Source organism: Egretta garzetta, unplaced genomic scaffold (assembly GCF_000687185.1).
Source record: "Egretta garzetta isolate BGI_Z169 unplaced genomic scaffold, ASM68718v1 scaffold161, whole genome shotgun sequence".
In the NCBI taxonomy this organism is placed as follows: Eukaryota; Metazoa; Chordata; class Aves; order Pelecaniformes; family Ardeidae; genus Egretta; species Egretta garzetta.
This window is the reverse complement of record NW_009258754.1, coordinates 5,745,312-5,759,478: the sequence shown is the minus strand read 5'-3', so window position 1 is coordinate 5,759,478 and position 14,167 is coordinate 5,745,312. Positions and strand designations below refer to the sequence as shown.

The 14,167-nt window shown below is 42.7% G+C and overlaps 1 protein-coding gene across 5 annotated transcripts in view; it reads left to right on the top strand.

The window, feature by feature from the left end:
- Positions 1-12,705, top strand: part of YEATS2 (YEATS domain containing 2) — a 51,263-nt gene extending 38,558 nt beyond the window's left edge. For 3 of the 5 annotated variants that reach the window (XM_035888843.1, XM_035888842.1, XM_009649155.2), the window contains 8 exons: positions 127-238; positions 1,460-1,533; positions 2,565-2,644; positions 3,701-3,902; positions 5,252-5,478; positions 7,159-7,233; positions 8,652-8,725; positions 9,592-12,705. In XM_035888843.1, the coding sequence (XP_035744736.1) occupies positions 127-238; positions 1,460-1,533; positions 2,565-2,644; positions 3,701-3,902; positions 5,252-5,478; positions 7,159-7,233; positions 8,652-8,725; positions 9,592-9,700 (953 nt within the window). In that variant the 3' untranslated portion in view covers positions 9,701-12,705. Of the gene's footprint in view, positions 1-126; positions 239-1,459; positions 1,541-2,564; positions 2,645-3,700; positions 3,903-5,251; positions 5,479-7,158; positions 7,234-8,651; positions 8,726-9,591 lie in introns of those variants that run through there. The other 2 variants (XM_035888844.1, XM_035888845.1) reach the window with 2 other exon arrangements.
- Positions 12,706-14,167: the final 1,462 nt, after the last annotated feature.

The window sequence follows — 14,167 nt, the reverse complement described above, 5'->3', positions numbered from 1 at the left end:
CGGAATGCAAACAGCAAATTAAGTGATGTTAGGTAAGACCCTTAGTCTTACTGGAGTCTTGCAAGACATTCTCTATGAAGCTGACGGTACCTTTTGTCTCTTAAAATGTATTCTGTTTCTTTGAAGTTAAGATGGAGCCTGATTCAACAGGACAAAACTGCAGCCCTGTGGGTACCCAAGAAGGCCAAACAGCAGTAAAAACAGAAGAGAGCTCTGAACTTGGAAATTACGTTATCAAGTAATTCTTCATTTCTCTATAAGGATTTCTGATCTTTGAAATATCAGGGGGAAAGGACGAGGTTCTAGGGATACGTGCAGTAGCATTAACTTTGACCCAGAAATACATTATAAAATCTTCTGTCCCATATGCTGCTGTATCAGTACTAATCCTGTTGGCTGGCATTAGTTTCAGACAGTGTTGCAATATTTTCTCTGTAAATGTATTTGTATGTAGGGCTCATGAAAGGGGAAAAAATTATTTGGAGATTTGCAGTTGGTTTGGGTTTGCTAAAATCTCAAGCTGCTAAAACCTCTTTATCATCTGCTGCTTGTATAATTCCCATTGCCATTATGTGTCCTTACTGAGGTCAAACTCTCCAGTGAAATGCAGGTCAAAAAAGGGGCATCTGACATAAGTAGAACTGCCTCTCTTCTTGCCTCTCTAGTCTTGTAAAGGCTCATGTACTTCTGTAATTACTTAGTGTGAGGGCTGCGTTGGTTCAGAATTGGAATTAATAATAAAGATTATTGGAGTATTTGTTCACTGGATGCTCTTGTAGGTACTTGTTAGTGTTTTTTCACCAGAACTCAGTTTGCAGAATTTGCTCTGCATATTTCTTACAATGTGTAGGATGTTTTTCCTGCTCTTGATTCCTCCAGTGGCTGACTTTCCTGTCTCCATGTTTTGAAAAGTTTTGTTATTCTGACATATCCCTGATGGAGAGTACGTGTAGGAGATGGGAGTAAAAATCTTAAGTCACTACACACTGGAAATGACCATAGTTACAAAACAACTAATGGAAAATACAGTTCTTGCCAGTTAAATACCGTATGGCTGGTTAAGTAAAATTTACTTAAACTCCCATAAGGACAAAGCTTCCAATGCAATATCCCATGTTCCTAGTGGCACAGCCTGCACTAATAGGTGCATCTTACCCCTCAAAGTAGTGTTGTAGATTGTGAGATGATGCAGGGATTCCTTTCAAGGCTGCCCAGAAAAGCCTATCTTCAGTTCCTTCATCATGACAAATGCGGCTTCAGATGCGGACGCTTCGGCAAGCGGAAGGGCCGTTTGAAATATCTTCTCTGGTTTGGGGCATAACAGTTTATCATCATACTAGTACTGCTATAATGCCTTGGGGCTAGAGACTTTAAACCATGCAATGATTATGAAACCTTTTGCATCTGATTCATTGCTTCCAACAGTATTCTTCATTGTGACTCTCTTTATCCCTTGCAGCGTAGAATATTTGGAGAACATCCAGCAGCTTTTAACAGCAATAGTGAAGAAGGTTCCATTAATTGCTGAAAAAAGTAAGCAGTAAATTAAAAGGCTTTGCTTTCCATTTTCAATGTATCAACAGAATGCCTTGCGTACTCTGTAGCCGCAGAAATTATTAAAAGGCGGAATGAAATTAAGCAATTCTCCTAGAGAGCTTACTCCGGGGGCCATTCTAAAGATGCTTAGAATCAGATTCTTCCAATAAAGCCAAGTATGTTGTCGGTAGTTATTTTTTGTTAGTAGTTGGTAGTTGTTTTTTGTTAGAAGTAGATTGTATTTCCTCACATAATGGATGCAAGTAGGTCTTCTTTTCCATGGTTTGTCCTTAACAGATGTGCTTTGGGGGGGGGGTGTGTGTTGTGGGTTTTTGCTTTTCTTTTTTTTAAATGAAAGGTGGTAGTTTGCAGAGAAGCATTTTATTCCTTTATGGTACTTTATAATTGCATACCTCTTACTCATGTACGTAGCTGAAAATGTGCCAGCTCCCTCTGGTAACTAATGCACTTAGAACAAGTGGTCCTGGAGACTGGGTAGGGCAGACTCTCAAGCACAATGAGTGAAGTAGGAGTGGGTGGCACAGTAAAGCTTTCATTACATACAGCTCTCTGGCCTACAGTAGCATTCATGAATCCGTTGCTTAGCATTTATATACCCTCCTCATGTTTTTGCTAGGAAACTTTTTCAGTGTTTCATTTTTATATTGCGATTTGTTGGGAAAAGAAAAGGTTTTCCAAAGTAAGAGACTTTGACCAGTAAGACAGACTTAAAGATCTACATCATTACAGTTTGGGGGAAAGAAGGGGCTTAAAACAGCCCATAGCCACAGATGTCTGTACATCCTGAATAAGAGCGATGCTGATTTTGCACTCAAAACCCAAAGTGTCTGCGCACGTATCTGTGCTGTGCACAGAGAGAGCACAACATTTGTGAAAGTTACAGTCCTTGATCCTGTGAGCATGAACCACATTTCCCTCTTCTTCTCCACTTAAATAACATCAAAACCAGAATTTATCTTATTTCAAGTATTAAAATTGAATACTGGTTTTGGCTTTGTTTCTTTTAGGTGAAGATGCAAGCTCTTTTTGTGCCAGTTCAGTGGAACAGTATTACAGCTGGAATATTGGGAAGAGGAGGGCAGCTGAGGTAATCCTCTCCTCCTGTGTTTCATAAGCAGTCATTAGGAACACAAGAAGGATTTCTGAATTATGGAACCTTCCTTGTTGTTGGCTGATTTGTTTTCTGAAGCAGTCTGTTGCATTTTAAATGGAAGCATTCCTTACTGCAAGACACACTGATTTGTGTTCAGGTAGTGATGCAGTTCAGACACTTTTTCAAGCAGAAGGGACTCTAAAGGTCGTTTTTCAGTTGGTTCAAAGAAAGATGTTTTTGAAGCATTTCCAAAATCAGAATTTTTGCAAACTGCCCTGTTAGCACTTTATCCTCATCACTCTTTTGGGGCATATTATGGTCACGTGAATTTTACCCAACATACTTTGTCCATCTTTTCATGGGATTGTGTCTGCTTTTTGTAGGATGAGAATTGAGGGATCTGACATAAGTAATCCTAGTGCTGAAATAGATTGTCAGTTCACTAAAGATAAATATTTCACTTAATCTGGACTTTTTTTGTGTTGTGGTTGTTATGTTTCCCCCTATTTCTTCATAGTTTCGTCATCTTGCTATGGAGATTTACGGGGAAGACGTTAAAACTGATGAGACCTTCTGCTGTTGCCAACTTAAATGATTAAAGAGTTAACCAAAATTTTGAGCAGCATGTTTTGCTCTAGTGGATTTCTTGCTCTATGCCATCTTAGGTGTTACCTGGGAGATGAGACAGTTCAAGTCATGACAAACCTGATCTAGTTAGCAGTATCCCTGCTTGCTGCAGGGGGTTGGACTAGATGACCTCTACGGGTCCCTTCCAACCCAAAACATTCTATGATTCTATGAAATGTCTCTTGGCCTCTGTAAATGTGTGTCCCTTCAGGTTTTGTTTGGATGAGAAAGCAGAGTTTAAATAACAGATTCTTAATATCAGGATTAGGACTATCTTCTACATTTGTTTTTCCTTGTCATTATGACTTCTGAGAAAATGGTGTTCCTTTTGTCTTCCTTGCAACCAGGATTATTGTTCTGGGCCATACTCCAGCCTTAAATGTTTTAGCCAATGTGATGAGCTTTCCCTTTGGTTTGTTGCAGTGGCAACGAGCAATGACGGTGAGAAAGATCCTACAAGAAATCATAGAGAAGCACCCCAGGTTTCGCAACATTACACCCCTGAAAACAAAGCACGTGGTGCACTGGTGTCGATGCCATGGCTACACTCCACCTGACCCAGAGACCTTACGGAATGATGAGGACTCCATTGAAGACGTGCTGACACAGATTGACAGTGAGCCAGGTGAGTATGGAGAAACAGAAGGCTCTTTTTTGCCAAAGACACTATTTGTTAAATGTCTCAAGGCTGTGCGTACGCGCACACATGTGCTGTTTCTTCAGGACAAGGGGATTCTTTCTTTGTTTTTTGACTTTGTTCACTCTGGAATACCAGAAGTTGGAGATCTTAATGCAAGCCTACAGATGAGGCTGCCCCTTGTCCATACCAATCCTGATGTTCTCTGGGGCCTCTTTTGGGTTTTATTGTGCTTTGGGGCCTTTGGAGGCCCAGCGTAGATAAAACTTATGAGAGATGATTCTTGCCCCACAGTATAATCATTTAAAAATGGGCCCACAAACAAAGCATCGGGAGTAATGACACTTTTGCTCGAGTAAGCTTAGCCTCTATTAAAAGACTTAGCATGCAAACAGAGTGAATGAGTTCCGGTACAAAAAACCTCCAAAACTGGCAGCAGCAGTGTGAATCTCAGTGGGGGTTAATTTACCTCCAAAAGTGAAGTGAATTGGCCCGTGTGAAGCTTCACATTGCGTTATTACAGCTGCTGCATTATTGTACTAGGCATAGCTCTGGGATCTCCACAGTCCATTTTGGTATGTATTAAACATACATCTTTAATTTCATCCATTCTTCACAGTTAAGCTCCCTTGTTTCACCTTCAGATAATCCCTTTCCTGAAGCTGAATATTTTTCTGTTCTGATCATACAGGAATTTAAGGTATTTCACAGAAGTGTATGGATTTGATTATTCTTTGCTGAGTCTGGCCCTGCATTGCAGTTGTTAAAGGTGGAAAGGAAGCCTACATCCGCTTTTTAATATTTGTATCTAAATAACTAGATTTGTGCTTGTCTTTGAAGAAAAGAATGTGTTTCCACTAAAGGTTCTATTGGCTCACGTCGAGCATGCAGAGAATTCGTAATTCCACTGTAAATCTGTCTTCTGATTTTTCTTAATAAGCATGATAATACTTGTCACAATGTAAAAAAAATTATTTAGTTCTACACGATGTCTACCTAGTAAAAACTCTATTACTCCAGGCAAGTTTAAGAGCTTTGCCAGTTGTCCAAAAGCTCCTGTGACAATATTTAGGAGACTCACATTAGCCTGGTTTTGTTTGAAATGCAGCCGCCTTGGTTGGTGTAGGGGCAGATGAGGGAGAGGACCGTAAGTGTCATGAAGATATAATTAGAAGGCTCTCAATGACTCTTTGCATTTCTGTTCATCCTTATGTTTGGTAGGAACTACAAAAATAACTTCCAATTACCTTAATTTCTTACAATATTTCGAGTGTGCATATGTTTATAAACAGCTTTCCACAACCTATCATGTGTTTAATTGATTGCTTCTTTTTCAGAATGCCCTTCATCTTACAGCAGTGGTGAGGAGCTGTGCCGAAAACTAGAGGAACTACAGCAGTTTCTGAAACGAGAACCAGAACATGAAGAGGAAGTAGATATTCTCAACTTCAGTGAGCCATTGAAAATAAACATTAAGAAAGAACAGGAGGAGAAACAAGAGGAGATGAAGTTCTACTTGGCTTCCTTGCCTGCATCAGAGTTTGTGAGGGACACTGCAGAGAAGGTAATAAGTGAATCATAAAGCTAGTAAGAACTGCTGTTAAGCTAGTTGTGGTCTTACATTTATTTAGTTGCCTTTCTTTCACCTAGAGTACTTTGTCCATTTCTGGGCTCCCCAGTTCAAGAAAGATGAGGAACTCCTAGAGAGAGTCCAAAGGAGGGCAACAAAGATGATTAGGGGACTGGAGCATCTCCCCCATGAGGAAAGGCTGAGGGAGCTGGGCTTGTTCAGCCTGAAGAAGAGAAGATTGAGAGGGGGTCTAATCAACATGTACAAATATCTTAAGGGTGGATGTCATGAGGACGGAGCCAGACTCTTCTCAGTGGTGCCCAGTGACCGGACAAGGGACAATGGTCACAAACTGAAGCATAAGAGGTTTCAGTTGAATATGCAGAACTTTTTTACTTTGAGGGTGACAGAGCACTGGAACAGGCTGCCCAGGGGGGTTGTGGAGTCTCCTTCTCTGGAGATATCCAAAGCCCGCCTGGATGATGTCCTGTGCAACCTGCTCTAGGTGAACCTGCTTTAGCAGGAGGGTTGGACTAGATGATCTCTGGAGGTCCCTTCCGACCCCTGCCATTCTGTGATTCTGTGATACGGGCTTCTGGATGTTTTATGAAAGTTTTTTATAAATGCCCTGGAAAAATTGGACCTTCTGACTCTGACACTCAGATGGCCAGCGCTGGCAGGAGTAAGTGAAGCATGCCAGCTGGGAGGTCATTTCAGAGTAGCTGTGTTGCAGGGCTTACCACCCAAAAAATCATCCTGGAAGGCTAGAAGCAAGGGGAAATGAGGGAAGAGGAGCCCTAGCATCGACTTCTTCCTGTCCCATCATGTGAAAGATTTGGGCTTGTTGCTTGGAGCAGTGCTGTTTAATAGCAGCTCCTGCAAAGGAGATGTGGTAAAGCTAAGACCATGGAAAACTTCTCTACTGCTTGAGTTTCTTGCTCCTATTTAAATTAGGGTAAAAGAGGGGTGTCTTCTCTCACAGCAGCAGGAAGGAAAGAGAGGAGACTGACTAAGCTCATAGGAGAGAGTGCTCGCCATTGTACCAGTAGAGACAGGAGCAGCGGGAGAGGTTTGCTTGCAGCGGTTTGTTGGGAGGAAGAAAGGATCTCTGTCTCTACCTCAAACGCTGCCATCAAGGGACAAAACTTTGGTTCTGCAGTGTATCTAGTCTTGCTACATAGGTGGCAAGGGCACAGGCATGATGAGAGTGTGACTGGGGGATGAAACACTTTCAATGTAAAACTTTTGTGCCAGGAGTGCTGTTTATAATGGTTTCAGTTGTCATAGTTAGGTGCAGGGAAGATTATGAATAGATTGGTTGAATATATATACAGTTTTAAAACGGAGCTTCCATTCTCAATCCAAAGATACCCAATGGAGCCTGGGGTTTGTGTGGACTTTCTGAGACAAAAATTAAAATCTGGTTTTGTTTCTCCTTTGTTTTAGAGGCGTTTCTGCAGGCTGTTCTAATGGTCAAGCTTCATTTTCTCCAGATTTTTTTTAAATGAAGCCTGAGTTTACACAGCCTGAGAGTTCTGCAATGTCTGCTTCCTTGTTTTTTATCTACCCTTTGTAATAGATTGTGTCTGTTATCTCATTCTCATCTCATCTGTAGCAAAACATGGGTTGTGTTGTTTGATGTATCAATTTTTTTTTCTCTCTCATATTTTATAGATAGGGATTTCCTTTCAGCCTGCTGAGGTGCAAAAGAATGTTTATGCATCAGTAATAGAAGACATGATTTTAAAGGTAAGAAATTACTTCACATTAAGAACTTTTCTGTAATTGTATTAACCCAGTAATGTAGAAAAAAAGAATGATGATTATCTGTATTAATATGCATTTATCAAATCAGGAGATGCAGAGTCTGATGTCTGTCTTTATACAGAAAGATATATAGCTGACCAAAGAGTGTCATATACTTCTGTGTGTGTTTCCAGCTCTCTAACTGATTTTTTGGCTTGGACACAGAATAGTGATTTGCAGATTCTTGGCTCCAGCAAGATACTGACACATCTGTAATTTTGAAAGTATCCCTTACTTTGTCCTGCCCTTCAGAGTTTGGGGAGGGGGGGGGATTCTGCCAGAGTTCTGTAAGATTGGATTATTTTATAAGAGGTTAAATATTTTTTCCTAAATACTGTTCAGTTCCTTTTTGCCTGGATTGTCTCTGCAGACAGCAGCAATTCTGCCTTGTATGAGAAACCATTTATCTATCATGATCAATTTTCGAAAAACAGAGGCAGTTTCTTACCAAAGCTTGGAACAGCATGGAATTGAAGTTCTTGGGTTTGGATTGAAGGCTAACACAGATTATTTTTAGCAGTGCTCTGCTGTGTTTCAAGCCAAAGACAATTTGGGGGGTTATTTATACAGACTACTGCTTATCAGAAGATCAGTTCTACAAAAGCTAATTAATTCCAGGTCACATATGCACATGCATGCGCACTTCTGCTGTGCTCTCTGTTACTTTTCATAGTTGAACTCAGATACAGATACATCCATTTGTAGACACAGATTGTAATCATCAGATTGCTCCATTATAATTGTAGAGTTATGCCAGCTTTTCTGACTGAACATCCCAGAAAACTCTGCTCTAGTCTTGATACAGGCACAGAAAGCCAAGAGCCTTAATTAGCTTTTGACTGAACCTTGATTAAGCCAAATGTGTAGGGCAATACCGCTACCATCTGCTTGCTGTCCAGGCTGGGAGGTTTCTGTGAAAGTGTCTTGACATAAGCCTGGTGACCACAGGGAGTGGCTAACAAGCACATACCAGCTCCCAGGAGAATATCTGGAATCTGACATGTACAAAACAAGCTCTGGTGCGTGAGAGGCAAGGCCCTAAAATGCGCTTTGAGGCACAAACTCCAGAACGTTGGATCCACCCTGCTGTGCACACACTGTTCTGCAGGTCCAGAGAGAAACCAGACTGGGCAGTTGCAGTCTGAGCTCTGTGCATCTATAGGTCTCTTTCTTTCTGTTAAATACACTCAGCTCTTATTACTGTGCCAGTAAAACTCACTTGGGCATCTTGCCCCCTGCTGATCAAATACAGGATTGAAGTGAGCCAGGACTTCAGCCGCTCTTACGCTGATACTCAAGCAAATAGCGTGTTCCTTTCCTCTTTTCATAATGTTGTCTCCTATTGTTGTCTTTTGTCACAGGCCACTGAACAGCTTATGAGTGATATCCTACGACAAGCACTGTCTGTGGCATACCAGACAGCTCCTCACAACAGGTACTGCAACTTGTTTCCTCTTAGACTACTTAGGCCAGCATGAAGGGCTGAACTGCTTGAGGAATTCAGTCAGATTAGCCCAGACCATGTGAGCAAGGGAATTTATTAACTATACTCTGGGAAGATCCAAGCCTTAGGAGGGGGTTTGTCATCTCTTAGCTCCATAGTGGCAAAGGAGTAATAACATAGACAACATTAAAAACTGAGGCAGGATTCTCTGGTGTTGCCATACTCAAAGGCAGATGACCTGTTTCTACAGGGTCATGTTGGAAGAACCTTCTCATTCCTGTCCATCTCAGGTTACCATGTAGACAACTTACCCATGGCCAGACAGAACTTAACATAAATAATGTCTTCCTTATTTTACAGAGATACTCTTTCCTGGCTCAGATACTGAGTGATTTTTATAGTAACAGGCCACATTTTGATTTCTGTTCAGCACCATGATTTGGGATAGCTTGAAATTGAAAAAAACACTAGGAGAAAATGCTTAGTTTAAATATTTACTTGTATGCAATATATAAATATTTATGTAATATATATTAAACATATGATATATCTTATATATAGAAATATATACACATAGTCTGTGCTATAGAAGTTCAAGAATTAATACCTCAGCACTTGATTTTCCTGTCCCAGTGCCCACGATATTTCCCCCAGTCATCTGAGAGCGGCTTTTTTGTACTGTGACATTTTAATGCTTTTCTTGTGTTGCTCTAACACCTGCTCTTTTATCCCTTTTTTTGATTCATCTTTTTTTCTTTTTTTTTTCTTCCCCTGTTAGTAAATTTATTGACTTGCTGCTTTATGGCCATGTGTCTTTTTTATGTATTATAATAGTATATCTGATGCATTCCCTGCAGGACTCCAAGAGAGATCACAGTGACAAATATTCACAAAGCCATCTGTAGTATTCCCTTTCTTGACTTCCTCACAAACAAACATATGAAGATACTAAATGAAGAACAATGAAATAGAGCAGAGAAGATGCTACAGGAAAGGTGGATTTATGACTGAAGTTGGGTTGACAAATCCAGTATTTCTGTAGGACACTATTATATACATTTATAACATTGGGCTACTAGATTGTTACCTCCAATTAAAGATGCACCTTAATGCAACAAAATGATGCTCTGTTCCAAATCAAGTTGCTAAATGTCAGTGTTTACTTGGTAAGTGTATGTTCAGTGGCTGAACAAACATTGTCAGTTTGCATTGCGTTGCTAGCTGTGAGAGACTCCACAGGCCTGGTCCCTCTGAGACAGCTGTATTGATGAGACTGAACATTTTTTTAAAGAAAAGAAATTCTGCTTTTTGACGCAGCCTACATATGAATTGATTTCCCCACGCAGTGGGCAGAACAGTTGCTTTGGCACTCTGAATATGAAATAAGTCAAAGGCAGCTTTTAAAGTTGGGCCATTTGAGTAGATGGGTGGGTTAGTTGGTTAGGTTTGGGTGTGGGGGAGCAGAAGGCTGATGGCTGCAACAAATTCTGCTGGTCTTGCTTGAGCATGATGCATGTGACTGAGGACACAGCTGGGTAGGCTTGTCAGGTAGATAAGGTAGAGGTAAGGTATTCTTTGCCTCTTTAGAGGAGATGTCAGATGTCACCTTTCTTAGTCACCTCAGAAAGTGTAGGCTGGCACATGCTCAATCAAGATGAACAACCCGTGGTCAGGCTTGGTATGATTTGACTGACCACTTGTCCTGCCTGGGAAAGGAGAGGGGCAAGGACAGTCAGTATTCAGTGTTTGTGGGCTTGGACTGGCTGAAACCCTTTGCTTGCCCAGCGAGTGCCTCCCCAGGCTGCCAGAAGGTTTGGAGTGTGCTGGAGGGCAGGTGACCAGCTGTGTTGTACAAGTCTCGGTGTTCTGACAGCATTCACATAATGATCAGCTTGGATTGTGAAGTGCTGTGGGAGCAGCACCACTTTGGCTTAAGTTCTGCTCAACAGAGAGGCCTGATCGCATAAAAAAATCAGAGATTTGCTGCTTGTGGGGAGCTCCTCTGATGCCTTGACTGCAGGAAGAAGTTCTGCTACTAACCCCAGCACTTAACCTGTCTCAGGAACATCACTGGTGTAGGAGACATGTCTGCAGCCTGGCTATCGACACCTTGCTGAAGAAGGCTTCGCTGACAACATCCTGACCACCCCCACATCCACCACCCCTTTGTCCTGCCCCCGTGGGTGCTTTCTTGTAGTGTGAATAAGCCATTGTAAAGTTGGTGGGACTCCTGTTGGACTGCTGTGCTTTCAGCATGCTTGTTTTGTGAGGCAGTGCTGTCATGTGGGTGGAGCATAGGTCAAACAGCCAGAACCTCCAATGCACTGATCTCAGCTGGGTCTCTGATCTGCTGCATGGCCTTTGATTTAATCACTCTGTGCCTCAGTTTCCCCATCTCTGAGCATGGGGAGCAGGATACCTACCTCACAGGGGTGTACTGAGGCCTCGCTCTTGTTGGTGCCGTGCTTTGACAATACAAAGCCTTTTATAAACATTAAACCACAGTTATCTTTCCTGGCCTGGGGTAGGAACAGAAATCTTCAGAATGTTACCTTTTGGTGCTTTTTTTGGCCTAGAAGACGGGTGATGGTAACTCCAGTAGTGTGCAGGAACTGTGGAAGAGGGCTGAGTTAGAGGGTGGTTTCAGGCTTCCAAGGAGAGTAGCGTTGGTTTGATGCAGTTCTTAAACTGAAGAAGGTACTACGTACCTCAGATGAGGTGCTGCCTGTCTTCTCCACCTTAAATAAAACCTAGCTCTGCAGATAAGCCCCACTCAGTTTATCATAGCTAACGGGGAGTTACAGTTTGCTTGAATAAGACTGGGAGAACCTGGCCCTTGAATCTAGGAAATGGGACCAATGGATGAAATCCAAACAGCATTCAGAGAAGGATTTAAATGCCCCCTAGAAAGGGCATTTCAGATGCTCTGGATTCAAAAGATAATCCTGGCTTGTTCAGGTGAGCTGAGTGCAGGATTGCCTGCACAACTAAAGTGCACAGCTTAACCCTGACATTAGTTTTTCAGCTGAGGTCAGTGTGAAGGAGTTGAGCGGTGGTGATGATGTTTGAGCTCAGTGTTGAGAGTCGGGAGGAATCCAGGTAGCTGGGGAACTGCAGGCCCCACACTTTGTTTGTAGGCTGTAGTGAACTCAAAGTCCATACTGCTTTCAGGCACCCCTGTACACAGGTTTTACAAGAGAGAAGGGCATTTTCAAGATAGCTGTCACTATCGCTATGACAGCCTGCAGGTTGTGTGGGAACAGCCTTTTGGGCAAACTGAGTTGTGCTATGATCTTCTGCAATGACACATGCATTTCTAGCCCCTATCTCTTGTGGGCTTAGTTTCTGGGATTTTGATACGCCCAGAGCAGCTCTTGAGGATGCAGGAGCTCGTCTTTGGGCATCTGTTTGCAAATTGTGGCTTCCTTGCCTGTGTCCTGCTTTTCTGCGAGGAATGGAGTTTCAGAATGAGATCTGAACCTGGCCCTGAAGCAGGCAGGTAAATTCCCCCTGTTCTTAACAGGGTTCTTGCAGTGGAGGTCTATTGCTACATTTCTGAGCAACCACAGGTTATTCTCCTAGGAGATGCTATATTAATAATATATAAAGTTTGCTGAAGAAAAATCTGTTAAAAGCAGATAGAAAATAACACATTTGTTTAGTCCTTCAGATGTAGGAAATGTTTGCAACAAGTTCTTTGAATTCTGAAAAATGGTGGGAGAAAAATCTGTTGGTGAGAAGTTCCTGTGGGAATTACTTGGAGATAAGTTAGAGGTTGTGGAATTTCATGCATCCGTTCAGGTGTGTGTGGAATGCTACAGATGATGCGGTGTGTTGAAATGTTACGGTATATTTCTCTGGCTTTCTGAAGAGTCTTGATACAAGTTAAAGATCTCTTTACAAATACTGCTCCTATTTGTAATGCTGAGTGTTTAAATCCTTCATGTTATCTGTATTATACTGTATAATTGTGTAAGATACGTATGTTTACAATAAAATCTTTTATTAGCTGTGATAGGATTGTCTTGATTGTCATCTGTCACTCGAAGTTTCTCCAAATCCAGAGACTTTTCTGTGCTCTGTATATTCAGGGTGTTTTAGTTCTGGATAAAAATTGATAGTTGTGGAATTGATCTGAAGGAAGAGGGAGCTTTTCTAGTTATTTTAAAAAGCTCTTAGTTTTGGAGGCTGGGGGAAGGGAAGCCAGGAACTCAGCAAGCTTAGCTCCAACTTTCCATTCTCCAGAGCAGCCTGTTTAAACAGCAAGTAACTGGTTTGTGTGGAAGATTGAAAAGCATGGGGGGCTGACGCTGGCTGGCTGCCAGAGGCCCACCCAGCTGCACTCTCATTCCCCTTCAGCAGAACCGGGAGAAAAGATGAAAAAGCTCGTGGGTGAAGATTAAAAAAAAGGGACATTGCATACCAATTACTGTCAGAGGCAAAACGGACTCAAGTTGGGGAAAATTAGTTGAACTTGACAATTGGAATGGAGTTGGGTGGTGAGAAACAAAGATAAAAAACCCCACCTCCTTTCCCCCCGCCCTGTTTTTTCCTCAGCCCTTCCTGACTCCCACCTCCTCCCCCCACAAGGGGTGCAGGAGGATGGGGGTTTGCCCTTTACAGCCTCTCTTTGCCTGTCCTTCTTCCTCCCTACATTAAGCAACTGTCCAGGGGCTGGGCTCCCTCAGCTGCCCCGGGGCGGCCGGAACCTGCAGTGTCCAGCACGGGGCAGCCCCCGCCTCTCCTCACAGAGACCCTGCGGCCCAACTGTCACCACACCCAAAAAAGGAAGGGATTGTGGGTGTGAAGTAAGGAAAGCTAACTTCATTTTTCTTGGCTGTGGGGAGGAATCATAGGTATCTGTGAGCAGGCTTAGTGCTCCCTTGTCTTTCAAAATGCCGCAAAACTCATTCTGGTTTGTACTAAATCCCATGCAGGTGCCTCCTCTAAGTGAGCACGCACTGCACTGCCTTCTACGCTGCCAGAGCCAAACAAATGGCGGTAATGTGGCAAGGAAGGTTGAGCAAGCCCTTGGCACCAACCACGATGCCTCCCCTCCTGGCAGCCCTGCGCCTCGCCTTCATGAACACCTCTCCAGGACCTGGTGGTCCAGTGCAGACCAGAAGGTGCAGGACCATCTGCTTGAGAAATGATGTCACTGACACAGAGCTGGTGCATGAGCAAGCAGTGTGTCTGGGTCCCTGGGCGCGGTCTTGGTGACACCAAAGCCTGTGCCACCAGGAACGAGGGATCATCCCTCCCTTCTGTGCCACCTCTGCCCTGAAGACATGCAGCCTCTCTGGGCTACGTGGCACCAACATCCATTTGTGGTAAACCAGGTTGGTCCTTAGAATTGTACATTACTGCCATGGCTGAGACGAAGAAAATTGGTATGAATAAGGCCGAAGTGATAGGTTAGGGATCTGATTGTTC